The sequence below is a fragment of the Anser cygnoides genome, chromosome 30 (genome assembly GCF_040182565.1).
Source record: "Anser cygnoides isolate HZ-2024a breed goose chromosome 30, Taihu_goose_T2T_genome, whole genome shotgun sequence".
Lineage (NCBI taxonomy): Eukaryota > Metazoa > Chordata > Aves > Anseriformes > Anatidae > Anser > Anser cygnoides.
In genome coordinates this window covers 651079-671408 of record NC_089902.1, presented here as the reverse complement: position 1 = coordinate 671408, position 20330 = coordinate 651079, and the positions used below count along the sequence as shown (strand labels likewise).

General features: G+C 50.0%; 1 protein-coding gene across 1 annotated transcript; it reads left to right on the top strand.

Moving 5' to 3' along the window:
* The first annotated feature begins 2000 nt into the window (after positions 1–2000).
* On the top strand, positions 2001–2942 carry LOC136787577 (olfactory receptor 14A16-like). Its single transcript, XM_066984888.1, has one exon. The coding sequence runs from the start codon at positions 2001–2003 to the stop codon at positions 2940–2942; it is 942 nt and encodes a 313-aa protein (XP_066840989.1).
* Positions 2943–20330: the final 17388 nt, after the last annotated feature.

Here is a 20330-nt window from a genome sequence, read left to right as displayed (position 1 = left end):
GCGGGCAGTGCTGCAAAGAGACAGCTGTGCCCAGGAGCAGCTCCTGTGCACAGCACAGAAGAGCTGGGGGCTCTGACCGCAGCTGGCACGGGGACAGGAGAGCAGGAGAGAGGGCTTGGAGGCAGTGAGGAGCGCAGCAACAGAGGGCAGCGTGTGGCAGGACAGATCTGCAGGCCCTTGGCACCGTGAGTCTCTGGCAGCAGGGCCATGCAGGTGGGGTTGCCAGAGGGGTCTTCTACAGCTGGCACATCTGATGCCTGATAGCATCTGTCGGGATAGTTGTCTCTCTGTTTCTCCAGAAATGAGTACAAAATGCTTTAGAGAATGGCATTTATGATTGCATTTTTCAAGAGAAAGACCAAGGCAGGGGCTACCAGAAAGGCAAGACTTTTTCTGTCGGATGTGCTTTCAGATTCCTGCAGTGGAGGGGAGGCAGGTTTCACGGTAATGAGTTGTCAGGATTTTGCAGGAGACTGAGACTCCTGGAACATGGCAGTGAGGGACCAATATGTCATCAATGAACTTCATAAAGTCCCTTCCCACACATCAGCCCACAGACTGCACCAACATCATCACTGTGGTCCTCTCAGGCTTTATCCTAGGTGATCTTTATGAGCTACAAAAGCCCTGATACGCCCTGCCTTTGGAAGGTGTCCGCAGGCTTGAGGTGAGCACAGATCGTTTGCAATGAGCAGGAGCTGCCTCCTCTGCAGGCAGAGCTGCAGCACAGGAGGGTGTGCTGAGTGTCCGTCTGTCCCTCCCTGGCCTTGCCTCCCCTGGCAGCAGCACGCTGCCATTCCTGCTGGCTTCTCCACCTGGCCGTGCTGCTGCTGCTCTTGTTCCCAGGCTGCCTGGGGATGGGGGTTTCACCTGCCCATGGGGTGAGCCCTCGGGGTGCTTGGGGGAAGGGGAGTACGGGGACAGGGTGAGGGGTCTGGAGGTGGGCCCTTGGAGCCAGGATTCCTCTGCTCTCAGCAGTGTCCTGGTTCTTTTCATTTGAACAACTGAGTACAGCTTTCCTGCAGCTCTCACAGGGCAGCTGAGACCAGCACTGAGGGACACATTGCCTGTCATCACTAAAGGACACTGCACTATAGGGCCCGTCCCTTTTTTCTGAGGATCCACAAAGTTTCCCTTCAAGTGCAGGAGAAATGCCCACGATTTCTCTTTTAGAAAAACTCAGCAGTAGCCAGCTTCTGTAGGCACTGGAACAGCTACCCCAGGGAAGCGTTCACAGCGCTGAGGCTGTCAGAATTCAACAAACATTTGGGCAACCCCCTCAGGCATATGGACTGATTTTTGGGTGTTCTTGTACAGATTCAGGGGTGGGATCTGATGATCCTTGTGGAACCCTTCCAAGTCAGGATATTCTACAGCTTCTAGAGGATTCTACAACTCTAGGAAAATAGGAGGAGAATTGTCCTGGAGCTCAAAGACCTGCCAACACAGGGCAGCTGGACCAGGACTGATGGACTGACTGCCTCTCCTCTCTGAAGGGCACTCTGCTCTAACAAGGCAGTATCTGTGACTCTGAGGACCTACAGGGTTTCACTTGGAGTGCAGCAGAAAGCCCAGGATTTATGCCTTAGAAACACTCCTCAGGTGTGGTGGGACAGCTGAACAAAGAGGACAAATCAAACAAACAAAGAAACAAATAAATAAGTAAATCTCCACACGTCTGCTCTGTGATGAACTAGGAGCAAAACTGGGGAAATCTCTTCTATATCAGGAGTGAAGTGAATCTGAGACTACCCCATGTTCCTACCATGTTGCTACCTTCAGCTATGACTGATTCTTCCATTGCCCACAGAAGAGTACTCTTCTCGCAGAGAAACTCAGAATCAGTTCGAAGTCAGTAAAGGGAACTTCAAAATACCTGCCTGCAAGTGGACAATCTTTTTGATGTCTTTTAATGAGAAAATTGAATTTTCCTCTGATAAGTCTGTTGTACGTTATTACTGTTCTTTCTCTTTGTGCAGGACCACATCCCAAAAAAGCAGATGTCCAACATCAGCTCTGTGAGCGAGTTCCTCCTGCTGGCATTCACAGACACGCGGGAGCTGCAGCTCCTGCACTTTGCGCTCTTCCTGGGCATCTACCTGGCTGCCCTCCTGGGCAACGGCCTCATCCTCACCGCCGTCGCCTGCGACCACCGCCTCCACACCCCCATGTACTTCTTCCTCCTCAACCTCGCCCTCCTCGACCTGGGCTGCATCTCCACCACTCTCCCCAAAGCCATGGCCAATGCCCTCTGGGACACCAGGGCCATCTCCTATCAAGGATGTGCTGTCCAAGTCCTCTTTTTAGTCTTCTTGCTTGGAGCAGAGTTTTCCCTTCTCACGGTCATGTCCTATGACCGCTACGTTGCCATCTGCAAGCCCCTGCACTATGGGAGCCTCGTGGGCAGCAGAGCTTGTGCCCAGATGGCAGCAGCTGCCTGGGGCAGTGGCTTTCTCAATGCTGTCCTGCACACGGCCACTACATTTTCCCTGCCCCTCTGCCAAGGCAATGCTGTGGACCAGTTCTTCTGTGAGATCCCCCAGATCCTCAAGCTCTCCTGCTCAGATGCATACCTCAGGGAAGCTGGGCTTACTGCAGTCACCTTCTGTTTAGGTATTGGTTGCTTCGTCTTCATTGTGCTGTCCTATGTCCAGATTTTCAGGGCTGTGATGAGGATGCCGTCTGAGCAGGGCAGGCACAAAGCCTTTTCCATTTGCCTCCCTCACCTGGCCGTGGTGTCCCTGTTTATCAGTACTGGCATGTTTGCCTACCTGAAGCCCCCCTCCATCTCCTCCCCATCCCTGAACATGGTGTTGTCATTTCTGTACTCAGTGGTGCCTCCAGCAGTGAACCCCCTCATCTACAGCATCAGGAATAAGGAACTAAGGAATTCAGTGAAGACAGTTCTAGAATACACAATTCTTCAATATATTTACATATAATAATATGCATAAAATCAAAATTCCTATGTTTCCTCAAAAAAATGTAAGACAATTTTTTGTTAATATTTGTCTGTACTATTATATTCTGAAAATCTTGTTTCTGATTTAAATAATATATTTTTTATCCTCCTACTTGTTAATCATTTTCCCAGAGATGCCAGATTCCTGTATAGATATACCCAATAAGGAAGTCATCAGAAGCTCATTGCACTCAGCTGCTGTCTCTTCCCATCTCCTTTGCAGCTGGGGGAGCAGCCCCAGCACGCAGGAGGGCTCAGGGCCCCTGCTGCTTCCCTGGAGCCATGGCCATGGCCAGCAGCAGGACGTGGCCTTTCAACTGCTGCTCTCTTTTGCCTTCCAGTGTGTTCCTCCTGTGCTCTTGTATCTGTGTTAGTGTTGAGGTCTCATGTACCTTGGTGACAGTCCTGTTCTCTCTGCAGTGACATCCCTGTGGCTGCAGGCAGCAGCAGGCACTGTGCAGCCCTGGCTCACAGCTGGCCTCCGGGCTAGCACCACAGTAACAAAAGGGGCTGCTCAGGGCAAACCCAGAAGCCTGGGCACCTCTTCCAAATGTGCTATCAGGAACAGAGCCAAGGGGTTGCTCCCTGCTCTTCTGTTTTCTGGGCTTCTTCATGGAGGGAAGGACACAGGCTGAAAGTCCCAGGGCGGTCTGTGAGGGACCAAGGGCTGGACCAAGAACTCCCTTTATGGTGGCACTTACCCAAGCAGATGACAACTGGTCTTGGACTCATCTGCATGGGACTGTGCCCCCTGCAGTGGGGCTGATGGCAGATTCCAGCCTGGAGAGGAATCTGGAGCTGGCAGCAGATGTCAGGGGATCTGCAGGGACAATGTGCTCAGTGGGTAGTGATTAGGACCTCTTAAAATGAGTGACCATCCAAGGAAGAGTCTTTTAGGGGGAAAAGTGAATCTGAGGTGTCCAGAGGCTAAGGAGGGCTCTGCAACACCAGGGGAGGCTGTGAAGAGCCAGCGGGTGAAGGCCCATAAGACTGCAGAGTAATTGGGGAGACCTTATTTAAAGCCCTGAAGAAGACGCAATACTTCATCATCTCTGCAGCCTGCCCCCAAGAAATTTCTACCCTCTCTTGGAAAGATGACCCCATTATTTATTGCTGAGCACCACGTTACTGAGTTCCACCTGGAAGGCAGGGCTAGGCATTGGGGATGGCAGGAGGAAGACTTGTGTGAAGACTATGAAAAACATGGAAATTCAGGGCTTTAGAAGATCCTTAAAGTCCTGCCTGGGTCCCCAGATGGAAAGCAATGTATGTCTGTGGGTGGAGGAGGAGGAGGCGAGTCCCAGCACAGGGGCAGGGCTGAAGGGCCCTGCGCGAAGCTGGGCTGATGGAGAAGTGTCCACCTTGCGTGTGTGCCTCAGCCTGGGAGAAGGGGCCTGCCCGCGGTGCGGGATGGCTGGGCTGTGCTCAGCCATGCCCCAGGAGCTGACCTTGCTCTCCTCCTCCGCGCCACTCCCCACACGGGGCAGGCCCTCAGGAAACACCCCTGAGCCTGGAGATGCACCAACCTGCTGCGGTGAGGTGCCACTACTGCAGGGGAAGAGGGGAGGGTTGGAGAGACACGTGGGGCCTGCGGGCAAGAGTGGTGTGGCCTGGGGAAGCGAGGGCCTGGGAAAAGTTACCCTGGCTCCATAGGAGCCATTCTGGAAAGAAAACTTGTAGGCAGGAACAGCACATTTCTGGAGGTGCAGAGCTGCTGGGCACATTGTGCAGGGCGCTCTGATGGACTTTTGTGTCCTTTTCCATCGTGTCTTAAGTGCCACTTTTCTCAGAAATAGAGTAGCCAGCAGAGGTGTGATGGATAAGCTGAGATCATGAAAGCCAGCATTAACGTGCCCCTAAGAAGATGACTGATATGGAGAGGTCAGGAGAAGCATGGACAGGAGAGATGTGAGATTTGAGGAGGGAATAGGGGCTTGGCCAGCAGAAACTAAGGATTTTGTAGAGGTAAGAAAGTTCAGGTTATGCTGATGCTGCTGTAACCGTGACTTAAAACAGTCACACGAAGCCCTTCACCGGCTTCAACCAGTAAACTTAATTCGCAAACCTAAATGCTACTCCACACCATAACAGCGATCTACTACTCTAATGCTTGACCTCAAAGAAACCCTTGAAGCCAAAATACTTTCCCTTACCCTTACACTTTTCCTTACCTTGATCCCTCCCCTTAACACTAGATTTCAATGCTTTATTTAACCCTAGTCTTCTTGGCAGACCTAAACAAAACCCTAAATCACAAAGCTTGGTCATACCCTAACCACAGACCTTGACACCGTAAGCAGAAAACCAAACCTGCCCATGAAATATTTGATTAAATTGTAACCCAGAAAAGTGAGCCCAGGTCCTTAATCAAAATCTGAACACCAAACAGAGAAAGCACTTGTTCCTGTGTATTAACCTCCCCACCTTCAGACACTTTTTAACCCTTAACGTAAGGTGCTTGGCCCCTTGGGGCAGGGCAGAAAGAGTGAGGTTGTTGTGCAGTCACATGGCATTCAGAGATGGATGTGAGGGGCCGTGGATCTGATCAGCTTGTGGGCCACAAGGAGGAGATAGGTGGGAATGCTCTGCTGAGCTCAGCTCTGCCTCAGGATCTCCTGCCCCAGCAGGAGGAATGGGACTGGGGCAGTGACTGGGAGGTCACTTCTGTCTCTGCAGCTGATAGGGCAGCAGCAGGAACGTGTCACGCAAAGGGACTGTGAGGTCCCTTGTGTCTGGAGGTGTCAGGTCACCCTTGGCTTCTCCCTGGGATCTGCACTTTGGGGCTGCCATCTTCCAGTGGCCCTGCTAGGCCAGCAGAAGGCCCCTGCTTGGCATGCTGCCTGTGGGATCCCCTCTGCCTCCATCCCCAGGAGGACCCAGACACAAAGAAGGCCCGCAGAGGGCTTGTCCTGTCCCTTCTGCTTGAGGCCAGGACTGGACAGCAGGAGGCCCAAGGCTTGGCTGTGTCTAGCCAAGAAGCTGCAAGGCCAGCAGCAGGCCCAGGGCTTGGGAGATGCTGGTGAGGTGACTTCTGTCTGCTTAGCTGACAGGCCGCAAGGACGTTCTTCTCATGGAATCACACTGCCCACCACATCATACAGACCCCAACAAGAACCCTGAGCCAGACGGAGGGGTGCAGGATCTCCCCTCCCAGTGGCTGCGGTCAGGCCTTGGCCCTTCTGCTTCACCAAAACCAACCAAGAATTTTCTCAGCACAGCACTTTGCCTGTCTGGAATCATGGCCTCCAATTATGTGCCCTAACAAGTCCCTGGGGAGGCTTTGTTAGTAACAGCCCTCAGAGGGGCCCATTAATACTCCAAGTCACTTCAACTTTTCCTTCTCACTTTAACTTCTCAAGCGGTTACATCATTCTCCTCTCAGTACCTGAGCTTCACAGACTGAGCACCAAAATGCAACATGGAACTGTGTGGTTTAACCCGGCTGGCAGCTAAACCCCACACAGCCCTTCACTCACCCTCCCCCCTCCCTCTCTGGGATGGGGGAGAGAAACGGGAAAGTGAAGCCGGTGAGTTGAGATAAAGACAGTTTATTAAGACATGAAAATAATAATAACAATAATAATAATAGTGATCATGATAATAGTATTAATAATAATAATGTGTAAGAAAACAAGTGATGCACAATGCAATTGCTCACCACCCGCTGACCGATGCCCAGCCTATTCCCGAGCAGCCGGCCCCCCACCCCGGCCAGCCACCCCTATATATTCTTTAGCATGACGTCAGATGGTATGGAATACCCCTTTGGCCAGTTTGGGTCAGCTGTCCTGGGTCTGTCCCCTCCCAGCTCCTGCTGCACCCCCAGCCTGCTCGCTGGCAGGACAGAGCGAGAAGCTGAAAAGTCCTTGGCTTGGTGTAAGCACTGCTCTGCAACAATTAAAACATCAGCATGTTATCAGCGCTCTTCTGATCCTAATCCAAAACATAGCACCCTACCAGCTACTAGGAGGAAAATTAACTCTGTCCTAACTGAAACCAGGACAGATATCCACCCCTTATTCCATACCATTTATGTCATGCTCAGGTTACACTCTTTCCAATACCTTGTAATTAATCACCATTTTCATCTATGATATATAGCAATCATGGTAGTGATGACATACAGTATTATATAATAATTAACATACTACAATTCAACTCATGGGCTATTCTCACCCAGTATCAAATCCCCTTGAGGTACACACCGGACCTCCCCATTCTTTTGCAGTACCCACCAAGTGCATCCAGGTCCCTGAGCAAAAGCAATTCCACGAATGGGTTTGCCTTTTCCTGAGGCAGGAGTAGCCCAGACTGTTTTACCCAGCATGTTTCTTACGTGCCCTACAGGGACTTTATCCCCTTCTACAGTACGTAACAGTCTTGACTGGGCAGGTCCAGCTCAGTTGGCAGATCCCCTAGTATTGACTAACCAGGTGGCCTTTGCCAAATGTGTATCCCAATTTTCGAATGTCCCAGCACCCATTGCTTTCAGTGTAGTCTTCAACAGTCCATTGTATCGTTCAACTTTTCCAGAGGCTGGTGCATGATAGGGGATGTGATACACCCACTCAATACCATGTCCTTTGGCCCAAGTGTCTATAAGGTTGTTTCGGAAATGAGTCCCGCTGTCTGACTCAGTTATCTCTGGGGTGCCATGTCGTCATAGGACTTGCTTTTCAAGGCCCAGGATAGTGTTCCGGGCGGTGGCATGGGGCACAGGATATGTTTCCAGCCATCCGGTGGTTGCTTCCACCATTGTAAGTACGTGGCGCTTGCCGTTGCGGGTTTGAGGGAGTGTGATGTAATCAATCTGCCAGGCCTCTCCATATTTATATTTCAGCCATCGTCCTCCATACCAAAGAGGCTTGGACCGTTTGGCTTGCTTGATTGCAGCACATGTTTCACAATCGTGAATAACCTGTGCTATAGTGTCCATGGTCAGGTCCACCCCTTGATGGCCTGAGGTGTCATGGGCCCATCGGGCTATAAATAATTCACCTTTATGTTGCCAGTCCAGGTCCACCTGAGCCACTTCAATCTTAGCAGCCTGATCCACCTGCTGGTTGTTTTGATGTTCTTCAGTAGTACGATTCTTGGGCACATGAGCATCTACATGGCGTACCTTTACAACCAGGTTCTCTACCCGGGCAGCAATATCTTGCCACAATGCCGCAGCCCAGATGGGCTTGCCCCTGCGCTGCCAGTTGTTCTGCTTCCATTGCTGTAACCACCCCCACAGGGCATTTGCTACCATCCATGAATCAGTACAGAGATAGAGAACTGGCCACTTTTCTCGTTCAGCAATATCTAAAGCCAGCTGAATGGCTTTCACTTCTGCAAACTGACTCGATTCACCTTCTCCCTCAGCAGCTTCTGCAACTCGTCGTGTAGGACTCCATACAGCAGCTTGCCATCTCCGATGCTTTCCCACAATACGACAGGACCCATCAGTGAACAAGGCATATTTCTTCTCTTTTTCCGGTAGCTTGTTGTACAGGGGGTCTTCTTCAGCACGAACCACCTCCTCCTCTGATGATATCCCAAAGTATTTGCCTTCTGGCCAGTCCATAATCACCTCCAAGATTCCTGGGCGACTGGGGTTTCCTATTCGAGCCCGCTGAGTAATCAGTGCAACCCACTTGCTCCATGTAGCATCAGTTGCATGATGTGTAGAGGGGACCCTTCCTTTGAACATCCAGCCTAGTACCGGCAGTCGGGGTGCCAGGAGGAGCTGCGCTTCAGTACCGACCACTTCCGAAGCAGATCGAACTCCTTCGTATGCTGCCAATATCTCCTTTTCAGTTGGAGTATAGCGGGCCTCAGATCCTCTGTATCCCCGACTCCAAAACCCCAGGGGTCGACCTCGAGTTTCCCCAGGTTCTTTCTGCCAGAGGCTCCAGGTGGGACCATTCTCCCCGGCTGCGGTGTAGAGCACATTCTTTACATCTGGTCCTGTTCGGACTGGCCCGAGGGCTACTGCATGAACTATTTCCTGCTTAATTTGTTCAAAGGCTTGTCGTTGCTCAGGGCCCCATTCAAAAGCATTCTTCTTACGGGTTACTTGGTAGAGCAGGTTTACAATCAGACTGTAATTTGGAATATGCATTCTCCAAAACCCCACGACACCTAGGAAAGTTTGTGTTTCTTTTTTGCTAGTTGGTGGAGACATAGCTGTTATCTTGTTGATCACATCCATTGGGATTTGACGACGTCCATCTTGCCATTTTATTCCTAAAACCTGGATCTCTCGTGCAGGTCCTTTAACTTTATTCTGTTTTATGGCAAAACCGGCCTTCAGAAGGATTTGGACTATTTTCTTCCCTTTCTCGAAAACTTCTTCTGCAGTGTCACCCCACACAATGATGTCATCGATGTACTGCAGGTATTCAGGAGCTTCCCCCTGCTCCAGCGCAGACTGGATCAGTCCATGGCAAATGGTAGGGCTGTATTTCCACCCCTGGGGCAGCCGATTCCAAGTATATTGGACTCCCCTCCAAGTGAAAGCAAACTGTGGCCTGCACTGTGCTGCTAGAGGGATGGAGAAAAATGCATTAGCGATATCATTTGTGGCATACCACTTGGCTGCCTTTGATTCCAGTTCATACTGGAGTTCTAGCATGTCCGGCACTGCAGCACTCAGTGGTGGCGTGACTTCGTTCAGGCCACGATAGTCCACTGTTAGTCTCCACTCACCATTAGACTTTCGCACTGGCCATATGGGACTATTAAAAGGTGAATGAGTCTTGCTGATCACTCCTTGGCTCTCCAGTTGACGAACTAGCTTATGGATGGGAATCAGGGAGTCTCGGTTGGTGCGATATTGCCGCCGGTGCACAGTTGTGGTAGCGATCGGCACTTGCTGTTCTTCAACCCTCAGCAACCCCACAACAGAAGGGTCCTCTGAGAGACCAGGCAAGGTAGACAACTGTTTAATGTCCTCTGTCTCCAAAGCAGCTATGCCAAAAGCCCAGCGGAACCCTTTTGGGTCCTTGAAATATCCTCTTCTAAGACAGTCTATGCCAAGGATGCACGGAGCATCTGGGCCAGTCACAATACGGTGCTTTTGCCACTCATTCCCGGTTAGACTCACTTCAGCCTCCAATACAGTTAACTGCTGGGATCCCCCCGTCACACCATAAATACAGATGGGCTCTGGCCCTTTATAGCTTGATGGCATTAGAGTACATTGTGCACCGGTGTCTACCAAAGCCTTATACTTCTGTGCGTCTGACGTGCCAGGCCATCGAATCCACACAGTCCAATAAACTCGATTGTCCCTTTCCTCCCCCTGGCTGGAGGCAGGGCCCCTCTAGTCCTGGTCAGAATCTTCGTTTCTGTGTTTAAAGGACTGCCTGCTGGAAGTTGGAGCAGCAAACTTTTCAGAGAACCCCTTTTTCCCAATTGTTTTCGTTTGCAATTCACGTACCCGTGCCTCTAGGGTCGCAGTAGATTTTCCATCCCATTTTCTCATGGCCTCTCCATGGTCACGGAGGTAAAACCACAGGGTGGCGCGGTGTGTGTGCCCACCATATTGTCTTCCTTGCATAGATGAACGTTTACCCCTAATAGCTGAGACACTGGTTTGTACAGGTGGGGAGGAAAATAAACTCTCTTTAAGTTGGTGGACCTCTTAAGAAAGTTTCTCCAAAGTATTCTCTTTTAGCTGGTGGACACTGGTTCGTTCAGGTGGAGGGGAAGATAAATTCTCCTTAAGTTGGTGGAACTCTTCAGAGAGTTTCTCCACAGCCGAGACGCAGGCCTGTAGGGAAGAGGAGAGATTTCCTTCGTACTGCCTGAGTTGTTTAGCCACTTCATCCACTGTGGGTTGCTCATCCTCTTTCCAGGCTAGTATTGCCAATGAGCTGGCATATGATGATGGTGCACTCTGTACAAACTTCCGCCACATGGGTCGTGTACACTGGACTTCATCTGGATCTGTGGATGTTTGTGCGTCGTCTAGGTCTTTATATATTGCTTCCCGTATGGCCAATTCCCTCAGGTACTGAATTCCCTTCTCCATGGTGGTCCATTTGCTTGGTAGACATACAAGTTCTTCCTTGAAGGGATACCTTTCCTTCACAGCTGACAGGAGACGCCTCTAGAGGCTGTGAGATCGTGCTCCATCTCCAATTGCTTTGTCAATGCCTGCGTCTCTAGCAAGGGATCCCAGCCGCCTGGCTTCCCTGCCCTCTAATTCCACACAATTGGCTCCGGTGTCCCAGCACTGGAGCAGCCAGGTGACAAGCTGCTCACCTATACAGCGACCAAAATCTTTTCGCACATCTCGTAGCTCACGCTGGTATAGAGTCCGGGTAGTTACTGTTGATTTTTCGACATCCTCATCCTCGTCTTCATCCTCCTGCACCTTTGATGGCCCAGCCTCATCTTCTCTATACCCAGACCTAGCAGAAGACTGTCTGCGTTCTAAACTACCTGAGTCTCTATACCATTTTTTCACCTTGTCTACAGGGGCAACTTGCACTGCTACAGCTCGTTTCTCTGACCCAGCCACAGGGTCTGCCACAGGGGTTGGAATACCCTCTGCGGGGTCAACTTGCACTGCTACAGCTCGTTTCTCTGACCCAGCCACAGGGTCTGCCACAGGGGTTGGAATACCCTCTGCGGGGTCAACTTGCACTGCTACAGCTCCTTTCTCTGACCCAGCCACAGGAGTGGGGGCAGCTGCAGGAGCTGGAGCTGCTGCAGGGGCTGGAGTGGCTGCGGGAGCAGGAACTGGAGCGGCTGCAGGAGCTGGAGCTGGAGCGGCTGCAGGAGCTGGAGTGGCTGCAGGAGCTGGAGCAGCTGCAGGAGCTGGAGCTAGGTTGATAGTAGCATCAATTGCAGCTCGATAGGAACAAGCCAGACCCCAGCACGCTACAGTGATTTGTGTCACTTTGGAACTGCCAGAGTCATGACACCTTTTTTCAAACATTCTGCCAGCTTTTTAGGATTTTGCAGTTGTTCAGGGGTGAATGTCCAAAACACTGGAGGTGACCACTGCTCTAGAAACCTGCCCATATCCTCCCACACTCCCTGCCACTCGCAACTATCCCACCTCAAGACAGATCTCCGGATGAGATTCCTAAGTAGTTGTTTAACCCTCAACAAAACCTGAAGCGTATTCAGGAGACATAACAACAAGAGCAGGCTGGTCTGAGTATCCCAAGGATATTCAACATCTCGGAGAACCACCATAACTAACTCGGGGGATAAGAGGGTGGTGAAGGAGAAAGGGAGAGTGAACAGGTAGGGAAACATGTCTTCCCCTGTCCCCTTCACAGATTGGCTCCCTAACGAAAACAGGCAATAGGTGTAATTGCTAATAGTTTCCGAGATATGGTTTCCAAAGTATAGAGTCGACGTCAGTGCTGAGTACAAATACCAGGTTAGAGTTGTGACCAGATATTTCATCATTTCATAAGCCATTGTTACACCGCACAGTACCATAACAATCTTAAACCAGGGCCCAGAAAGGATAAACAGTGCAACAGGGAGCACATACAGAAAGTAACGCGCTATAAAACTCAATTTGGAAAACAGGCACAGCAGACCGGAGATTAAGGTAATCAACATCGTGACTAGCAACTATTAAGCAGGTCCAATACTTATACCAATTTTAGTTTAATACACTCAGGTCAAATCTGTCGATATCTCAACCCTTCGAGCCCCACGTTGGGCGCCAAAAGGGCTGTTGTGGTTTAACCCGGCTGGCAGCTAAACACCACACAGCCGTTCGCTCACCCTCCCCCCTCCCTCTCTGGGATGGGGGAGAGAAATGGGAAAGTGAAGCCGGTGAGTTGAGATAAAGACAGTTTATTAAGACAGGAGTATAATAATAACAATAATAATAATAATAGTGATAATGATAATAGTATTAATAATAATAATGTGTAAGAAACAAGTGATGCACAATGCAATTGCTCACAACCCGCTGACCGATGCCCAGCTTATCCCCGAGCAGCCGGCCCCCCACCCCGGCCAGCCACCCCTATATATTGTTTAGCATGACGCCAGATGGTATGGAATACCCCTGTGGCCAGTTGGGGTCAGCTGTCCTGGGTCTGTCCCCTCCCAGCTCCTGCTGCACCCCCAGCCTGCTCGCTGGCAGGACAGAGCGAGAAGCCGAAAAGTCCTTGCCCTGGTGTAAACACTGCTCTGCAACAATTAAAACATCAGCATGTTATCAGCGCTCTTCTGATCCTAATCCAAAACATAGCACCCTACCAGCTACTATGAGCTACTTAACTCTGTCCTAACTGGAACCAGGACAGGGGTCTATCTTGGGACCGGTACTGTTTAATATCTTTATCAATGACAGGGACAGAACAATGACAGAACTCCTTCATATGCTGCCAATTTCTCCTTTTCAGTTGGAGTATAGCGGGCCTCAGATCCTCTGTATCCCCGACTCCAAAACCCCAGGGGTCGACCTCGACTTTCCCCAGGTTCTTTCTGCCAGAGGCTCCAGGTGGGACCATTCTCCCCGGCTGCGGTGTAGAGCACATTCTTTACATCTGGTCCTGTTCGGACTGGCCCGAGGGCTACTGCATGAACTATTTCCTGCTTAATTTGTTCAAAGGCTTGTCGTTGCTCAGGGCCCCATTCAAAAGCATTCTTCTTACGGATTACTTGGTAGAGCGGGTTTACAATCAGACTGTAATTTGGAATGTGCATTCTCTAAAACCCCATGACACCTAGGAAAGTTTGTGGGTTTTTTTGCTAGTTGGTGGAGACATAGCTGTTATTTTGTTGATCACATCCATTGGGATTTGACGACGTCCATCTTGCCATTTTATTCCTAAAACCTGGATCTCTCGTGCAGGTCCTTTAACTTTATTCTGTTTTATGGCAAAACCGGCCTTCAGAAGGATTTGGACTATTGTCTTCCCTTTCTCGAAAACTTCTTCTGCAGTGTCACCCCACACAATGATGTCATCGATGTACTGCAGGTGTTCAGGAGCTTCCCCCTGCTCCAGCGCAGACTGGATCAGTCCATGGCAAATGGTAGGGCTATTTTTCCACCCCTGGGGCAGCCGATTCCAAGTATATTGGACTCCCCTCCAAGTGAAAGCAAACTGTGGCCTGCACTGTGCTGCTAGAGGGATGGAGAAAAATGCATTAGCGATATCAGTTGTGGCACACCACTTGGCTGCCTTTGACTCCAGTTCATACTGGAGTTCTAGCATGTCCGGCACTGCAGCACTCAGTGGTGGCGTGACTTCGTTCAGGCCACGATAGTCCACTGTTAGTCTCCACTCGCAATTAGACTTTCGCACTGGCCATATGGGACTATTAAAAGGTGAATGAGTCTTGCTGATCACTCCTTGGCTCTCCAGTTGACGAACTAGCTTATGGATGGGAATCAGGGAGTCTCGGTTGGTGCGATATTGCCGCCGGTGCACAGTTGTGGTAGCGATCGGCACTTGCTGTTCTTCAACCCTCAGCAACCCCACAACAGAAGGGTCCTCTGAGAGACCAGGCAAGGTAGACAACTGTTTAATGTCCTCTGTCTCCAAAGCAGCTATGCCAAAAGCCCAGCGGAACCCTTTTGGGTCCTTGAAATATCCTCTTCTAAGATAGTCTATGCCAAGGATGCACGGAGCATCTGGGCCAGTCACAATACGGTGCTTTTGCCACTCATTCCCGATTAGACTCACTTCAGCCTCCAATACAGTTAACTGCTGGGATCCCCCCGTCACACCATAAATACAGATGGGCTCTGGCCCTTTATAGCTTGATGGCATTAGAGTACATTGTGCACCGGTGTCTACCAAAGCCTTATACTTCTGTGCGTCTGACGTGCCAGGCCATCGAATCCACACAGTCCAATAAACTCGATTGTCCCTTTCCTCCCCCTGGCTGGAGGCAGGGCCCCTCTAGTCCTGGTCAGAATCTTCGTTTCTGTGTTTAAAGGACTGCCTGCTGGAAGTTGGAGCAGCAAACTTTTCAAAGAACTCCTTTTTCCCAATTGTTTTCTTTTGCAATTCACGTACCCGTGCCTCTAGGGTCGCAGTAGATTTTCCATCCCATTTTCTCATGGCCTCTCCATGGTCACATAGGTAAAACCACAGGGTGGCGCGGTGTGTGTGCCCACCACATTGTCTTCCTTGCATAGATGAACGTTTACCCCTAATAGCTGAGGCACTGGTTTGTACAGGTGGGGAGGAAAATAATCTCTCTTCAAGTTGGTGGATCTTTTCAGAAAGTTTCTCCAAGGTATTCTCTTTTAGCTGGTGGACACTGGTTCGTTCAGGTGAAGGGGAAGATAATCTTTCTTCAAGTTGGTGGATCTTTTCAGAAAGTTTCTCCAAAGCATTCTCTTTTAGCTGGTGGACACTGGTTCGTTCAGGTGGAGGGGAAGATAAATTCTCTTTAAGTTGGTGGAACTCTTCAGAGAGTTTCTCCACAGCTGAGACACAGGCCTGTAGGGAATAGGAGAGATTTCCTTCGTACTGCCGGAGTATTTTAGTCACTTCATTCACTGTGGGATTCTCCTCCGCTTTCCAGGCTAGTATTGCCAATGAGCTGGCATATGATGATGGTGCACTCTGTACAAACTTCCACCACATGGGTAGTGTACACCGGACTGCATCTGGATCTGCGGATGTTTGTGCGTCGTCTAGGTCCTTATAAATTACTTCCCGTACGGCCAATTCCTTCAGGTACTGAATTCCCTTCTCCATGGTGGTCCATTTGCCTGGTAGACATACAAGTTCTTCCTTGAAGGGATACCTTTCCTGCACAGCTGACAGGAGACGCCTCCAGAGGCTGCGAGATCGTGCTCCATCTCCAATTGCTTTGTCAATGCATGCGTCCCTAGCAAGGGATCCCAGCCGCCTGGCTTCCTTGCCCTCTAATTCCACATAATTGGATCCCGTGTCCCAGCACCGGAGCAGCCAGGTGACAAGCTGCTCGCCTATACAGCGACCAAAATCTTTTCGCACATCTCGTAGCTCACGCTGGTATAGAGTCCGGGTAGTTACTGTTGATTTTTCGACATCCTCATCCTCATCTTCAGTCTCCTGCACTTTTGATGGCCCAGCCTCGTCTTCACTATGCCCAGACTTAGCAGAAGACTGTCTGCGTTCTAAACGACCTGAGCCTCTATACCATTTTTTCACCTTGTCTACAGGGGCAACTTGCACTGCTACAGCTCGTTTCTCTAACCCAGACACAGGGTCTGCCACAGGGGTTGGAATACCCTCTGCGGGGTCAACTTGCACTGCTACAGCTCGTTTCTCTGACCCAGCCACAGGGTCTGCCACAGGGGTTGGAATACCCTCTGCGGGGGCAACTTGCACTGCTACAGCTCGTTTCTCTGACCCAGACACAGGAGTGGGAGCAGCTGCAGGAGCCGGAGCTGCTGCAGGGGCTGGAGTGGCTGCGGGAGCTGGAGCTGGAGCGGCTGCAGGAACTGGAGCTGGAGCAGCTGCAGGAGCTGGAGCTGGAGCGGCTGCAGGAGCTGGAGCGGCTGCAGGGGCTGGAACTGGAGTGGCTGCAGGAGCTCGAGCGGCTGCAGGAGCTGTCGATAGGTTGATAGTAGCATCAATTGCAGCTCGATAGGCACAAGCCAGACCCCAGCACGCTACAGTGATTTGTGTCACTTTGGAACTGCCAGAGTCATGACACCTTTTTTTCAAGCATTCTGCCAGCTTTTTAGGATTTTGCAGTTGTTCAGGGGCGAATGTCCAAAACACTGGAGGTGACCACTGCTCTAGAAACCTGCCCATATCCTCCCACACTCCCTGCCACTCGCAACTATCCCGCCTCAAGACAGATCTCCGGATGAGATTCCTAAGTAGTTGTTTAACCCTCAACAAAACCTGAAGCGCATTCAGGAGACATAACAACAAAAGCAGGCTGGTCTGAGTATCCCAAGGATATTCAACATCTCGGAGAACCACCATAACTAGCTCGGGGGATAAGAGGGTGGTGAAGGAGAAAGGGAGAGTGAACAGGTAGGGAAACATGTCTTCCCCTGTCCCCTTCACAGATTGGCTCCCTAACGAAAACAGGCAATAGGTGTAATTGCTAATAGTTTCCGAGATATGGTTTCCAAAGTATAGAGTCGACGTCAGTGCTGAGTACAAATACCAGGTTAGAGTCGTGACCAGATATTTCATCATTTCATAAGCCATTGTTACACCGCACAGTACCATAACAATCTTAAACCAGGGCCCGGAAAGGATAAACAGTGCAACAGGGAGCACATACAGAAAGTAACGCGCTATAAAACTCAATTTGGAAAACAGGCACAGCAGACCGGAGATTAAGGTAATCAACATCGTGACTAGCAACTATTAAGCAGGTCCAATACTTATACCAATTTTAGTTTAATACACTCAGGTCAAATCTGTCGATATCTCAACCCTTCGAGCCCCACGTTGGGCGCCAAAAGGGCTGTTGTGGTTTAACCCGGCTGGCAGCTAAACACCACACAGCCGTTCGCTCACCCTATCCCCTCCCTCTCTGGGATGGGGGAGAGAAATGGGAAAGTGAAGCTGATGAGTTGAGATAAAGACAGTTTATTAAGACAGGAGTATAATAATAACAATAATAATAATAATAGTGATAATGATAATAGTATTAACAATAATAATGTGTAAGAAACAAGTGATGCACAATGCAATTGCTCACAACCCGCTGACCGATGCCCAGACTATCCCCGAGCAACCGGCCCCCCACCCCGGCCAGCCACCCCTATATATTGTTTAGCATGACGCCAGATGGTATGGAATACCCCTGTGGCCAGTTGGGGTCAGCTGTCCTGGGTCTGTCCCCTCCCAGCTCCTGCTGCACCCCCAGCCTGCTCGCTGGCAGGACAAAGCGAGAAGCCGAAAAGTCCTTGGCCTGGTGTAAACACTGCTCTGCAACAATTAAAACATCAGCATGTTATCAGCGCTCTTCTCATCCTAATCCAAAACATAGCACCCTACCAGCTACTATGAGGAAAATTAACTCTGTCCTAACTGGAACCAGGACATCTACCTTGCCCAGTCTCTGGGAGGAGCCTTCCGTTTGTGGAGTTGTTGAAGGTCAAACAAGAGCAGGTGCAGGTGGTTACCACAACGTTCTACCAGTTGTGGATGGGCTGGACATCAGTAAGTAATGAGCAATTGCACTGTGCACAGCTTGCTTTGTACATAACAACAACAACAACAACAATAATAATAATAATAATAAAACAACAACAACAAAGATAATAATAATAATAATCATCATCATCATAAAAGCTACTGTTATTATTTCTCTTCCCTTTCGGTCCGTTAAACTGCCCTTATCTCAACACATAAGCATTTGGGGGGTTGGTGTGAGCTAACTGCTGTGTGGTGCTGAGCAACTTGCCAGGTTAAAGGACAACATGTTTGACAACTACACTCTAATAGCACAAATCACAGTGAGGAAGTGACCTCACAGTCACTGCCACAGTCACATTCCTCCTGCAGGGGCAGGAGATCCTGAGGTAGAGCTGAGCTCTCTCTAGCCCCCTAGGCACCTGTTTTTCACTTTCTGGGTTAGAGATGAAGCAAAGTTTTAGTGGGAGTCTTTGGTGCTCACCTTGTGGTGTCAGTCTGCGGTTAAGGTATGGACAAGCTCTGCGGCTTAGGGTTTTTAGGTCTGCCAAGAAGTCTAGGGTTAAATAGACCATTTTAATGTTAGTGTTAAGGAAAGGGATCAGGGTTAGCAAGAGAGAAAACGGATTCCTTTGAGAGTGTTGTAGTACCATTTAGGTTTAGGGATTAAAATTCCTGGTTCAAGTAAGGTAAGGGCCATACATGACTGTTTTAAGTCAGTGTTACTGCAGCATCTACATTACATGACCCCTCTTACCTCTACAAAATCATAATTTTCTTCTGGCCAAGCTCTTCTTCCCACCCCAAAATCTCACATCTCTCTTGTCCAGGCTGCTGCTGAACTCCCATATCTTATTGGGATCAGCTTTCTGATTACATTCTTGATCCCAGAGTATCTGTCTCACCTCTGTTGGCTACTCTAGTCTTGAGAAGGAAGTGGCATTGTAGTCAGGAGGGAAAAGGGCACAAAGGTCATCCTGCACAATGTGCCCATCAGCTCTGCACCTCCACAAAACTGTGCTTCCTACCTACAAGTTTTGTTTCCAGTATGGCTTCTATGGTCCAGGGTTTCTTTTCCCAGGCCCTCATGCATGGTTTTTTTTCGGATGTGCAGGGATGGGATAAGGAAATCCAAGGCATGGATGGAACTGAGCTTGGGAGGGGATGCAAAGAACAAAAGGAACATATTCTATAGATATATGGCTCAGAAAAGAAAGGGCAAGGAGAGTGTTCCCCCTCTGATGGATGAGAAGGGTGAACTGGTAATGACAGACATGGAGAAGGCTGAGGGACTCAGCAATGTCTTTTCTTCAGTCTTCCCTGCCAGTCAGGCTTCCCAAGTCTTTCATTTCCCTGAACCCAGAGATGGAGGCTGGGGGTCAAAGTCCCACCTGGTGTAAGTGAAGAGCAGGTTCGAGACCACCTGATGAAACTCAACAAGTATAAGTCTATGGGGCCTTATGACATGCACCCCAGGTCCTGAGGGAACTGGCTGATGTAGTTGCCAAGCCTCTCTCTATCCTATTTGAAGAGTTCTGGCAGTCGGGTGAAGTCCCTGGTGACCTGAAAAAGGAAAATATCACTCGCCTTTTGATTAACGGTAGAAAGGATGACCCAAGGAACTCCAGAACTGTGAGCCTCACCTCAATGCCTGGCAAGATCATGGAAAAGATCCTCCTGGAATCACTGTCAGGCACATGCAAGAGAAAGAGGTGATCCAAGAGAGCCAGCATGGCTTCACCAAAGGGTAAGTCACGCCGGACAGGCCTGGTGGCTTTCTACAATGGAGTGACCACATCAGACGACAAGCAAAGACCGACTGATGTCATCTACTTGGACTTCTGTAAGACCTTTGACACGGTCAGAAATGGCATCCTGGTCTCCAAATTGGAGAGAGACACATTTGATGGGTGGACCATTGAGTGGATAAGGAGTTGGCTTGAAGGTCATACCAGAGAGTGGTCGTCAATGGCTCTATGTCCAAGTGGAGGCTGGTGATGAGTGGTGTCCCTCAGGGGTCTATCCTCGGACTAGTACTGTTTAATATCTTCGTCAACATAGACAGCGGCCCTGAGTGCAGATGACACCAAGCTGAGTGGTGTAGTTGATGCAACAGAGGAAGGGATGGCATCCAAGGGGACCTGGACAGGTTTGAGAAATGGGCTCATGTTAACCTAAGGAGCGTCAAGAAGTCGTTCAGAAAGTTCAAGTGCAAGGTGCTGCACCTGGGCCGGGGAAATCCCAAACATGGGGATAGGCTGGGAGAAGAACTCATTGAGAGCAGCCCTGCAGAG

Bases quoted from the DNA above. Each gene is read 5' to 3' on its own strand.
- LOC136787577 (XM_066984888.1), top strand. From the start codon at position 2,001: ATGTCCAACATCAGCTCTGTGAGCGAGTTCCTCCTGCTGGCATTCACA.